At 40.4% G+C, this 2742-nt stretch overlaps 1 protein-coding gene across 1 annotated transcript in view; it reads left to right on the top strand.

The window, feature by feature from the left end:
- Window positions 1-2135: 2135 nt before the first annotated feature.
- Window positions 2136-2742, top strand: part of LOC135478217 (glycoprotein-N-acetylgalactosamine 3-beta-galactosyltransferase 1-like) — a 4953-nt gene continuing 4346 nt past the window's right edge. Inside the window, exon 1 of the mRNA XM_064758489.1 lies at window positions 2136-2463. Coding sequence (XP_064614559.1) covers window positions 2136-2463 — 328 coding nt within the window. The remainder of the gene's footprint in view (window positions 2464-2742) is intronic.

Below are 2742 nucleotides of genomic sequence, written 5' to 3'. Positions count from 1 at the left end.
ACACCATCCGTCATTACAGTGCACTCCCTACGGGTATACCCACACATACACCGACTGGGATTTAATACATTTGACTCAAGTCACTCTTGCATGAAGCAAAACTTACAGATATATATTAGTTCTGGGCGAAATGACACGCTGTGTGAGAAGACGTGATATCTCCGGTAGTGTGTGTGTGAAAGTTTAATCGTAACAAAGAGTAAATCCGGGAAGGATTTTGAGGCAGTTTTCTGTGGGGAACATATGATCCGTTACTGGGCAGCCCTGGAACAATCCAGTCGACATGGTGCTGTGACCAGAGCCAGAGGGATTCGGTGGAAAAGAAAGAAGAATGAACATCTTTCTTCACATGCGTGTAGGTAGATGCGAAGGTTCCGGTAAACGTTATTTTGTACGGTAGTCCTCAAAAGGACTCAAGGTCATTCATTACTTGCACCATACTGAGCCGAACACAGGGCTACCAAACACATGTCAAGTTGTGGTGCCATATTGAATCAAATATAAGGTACGTGTACTAAATTATAATTAACATATTGGCGCCATACTGTACTTGTATAGTGTATAGTAAAACCACATAGTGTGTCGCATGGTCTTCCCAATGGCTGCTGTTAAATCTGACTACTGCATAAGTCGCTTATTGATGTCTTGTAACAGCGTGGATATGAAGGCGCACTAATGAGTCAGAAAGCATAAAAATGGCATATTTACTATCTATCTTGCTAATGTAACGCTTGAGTGAATGCCGCCATTAAATCATCTCACAAATTCTCGGTTGACTGCACTTGAGATGCTATACTAGAATATAGGAAGTCACAAGACCCGCCTAATGTCGGAGACTCAAGTGACTTCACTACAGCGGGCCTCGCTTTAATACGCTGGGTTAAAGACTGCAGTATTGGTCACATTTAAATAAATCGGTCACACCCTAAAACTCAGCTCAGGCTAGGCATAGCCAGGACTTGTTTATCTCTCACACCAATCAGGATCGATTCTGTATCCCTTTAAGAATCCTTAACACTTGATCATTTTTGATATTTACAGGGTAGTGCTTCTTCTTACCTGGCTGTATTTACTGTTTTACCATCGTTGAGAGGGTTAAGACGAATTTACAGGGTCTTGATCCACAATACAGTGAGATGTGCCTGGAGATTAAAAAAATATTAACTTTGGGAACTGTCGATTCTCAGCAATCGAAACTTTACTGATCGGTTGACAAAACAAAAAATTGGGTATGCTTAATGACGAGTAAATTGCTACTTTTTAAGCATTTGTACGAACAGTTAGAATAAAACGCTAACTGAGGTAAAATAACAAGAGGCCATATTTCACCGCTTACATGTGATACTTTACCAGCTAACACACTATTGTCGCTGTTCCGGTTCTACTCTGTCTGCTGTACGTCTTTTATTGTATTGTATTCCTTCATAAAGCAGGATTGAGGCGGCTGACTAAGCATTCACGAGGCCATGTCCCTTTACATTGTTTTAGTGTTCTTTTATGTTCAATGTGATGACAACACAGTATTTTGAGTAGTTCTAGACCAGTGACGTCTAATAAATTGCAATTAACATCGCTGTTTTTGTTTTTTATGTTATGTTTCAAAGTAAGCGCTATTCAGACCAATCAAAAGTCACAGCTACTCATATTTCTAAAGTACTTTTCTGCAATGTTTGTCTTAGACTCGCTACAACTCGCCCTTTACCCAACCGATTCTATTTTTTTCGAAGTCTGTTCGTACTTCTTTTTGAACATTGATCTTTTTGTTACGGCTCTGACTGATCACGGTGCTTTGTGAAAGAAGCAAATAAATTAAGGAACGAGTGACGTCGGTTTTAAACGGCGTTAGGAAGTAAAATGAACAAGCGTTTTGAAATTGTAAAACCAGTTTTCATTTCAGATTTTCAGAGCCCTGTCATCGGAGAATCGAGATAATTTGTAGACGATGACTATTCCTGGAAAATGTGCTAATGGTCTCCAGTGGCCTTCGGTGTGCTGATTCTGATAGACAGTGACGAGGACTGTAGACATTTAATGAACAGCAGTGCTTGTCTTAGCAAATGAAGACACTCTAAACGCTCTTTCTCCCAGTCCAATTCACCAATCATTGCCTACGACACACAGGCCTTGGTACCACCATGGCTCCCTCCTCTAGCATCGTAGCTTATTTCGGGTTGGGACTATCTGTGGGCCTCATTATTGCGTTAACCTTTACTACTTACTCGTCTTTGAAGTTAACAATGCCCAAGCTTGTCTATCACGCCTCCTATGACCCTGAACTCAGTTTAGACGTGGACAAAACTCGAATTCTTAACACAGATGACCATATTTCGTTACCAAATCAAAGAACAAACGATCGTAAAAATTCTAATCAAACGCAACAAACTGTTTATTGGCACGAAGGTCTCGACAAACAGAAGGGACCGGAGGAAGAATTCCACTTCAAAGATGGACATGCGCACCATGGTAAGTGTTTTATCTGCAATGTCTATAAACATGTAAAAATGTTTACTGTAGTGAACAAGCGACAATAAGTGTAAAATGCATCTAAACATGTAAAAGTGTTGCTATAGTAACATTTTTTTACATGTTTATCGTCATCTTACACCTAATATATAGAGATTATTATAACATTGTGTGATACTTGATGATGTATCAGCTCGACTAGTTTGAGGTGATCTGTTGTAACATTAGATTTGTGCCGTCCTAGCACCGCAGGCCACAACCCACGGGCCGCGGGACGAG

Source organism: Liolophura sinensis, chromosome 11 (assembly GCF_032854445.1).
Source record: "Liolophura sinensis isolate JHLJ2023 chromosome 11, CUHK_Ljap_v2, whole genome shotgun sequence".
Classification (NCBI taxonomy): Eukaryota; Metazoa; Mollusca; class Polyplacophora; order Chitonida; family Chitonidae; genus Liolophura; species Liolophura sinensis.
This window is presented reverse-complemented; position numbering and strand designations above follow the sequence as displayed.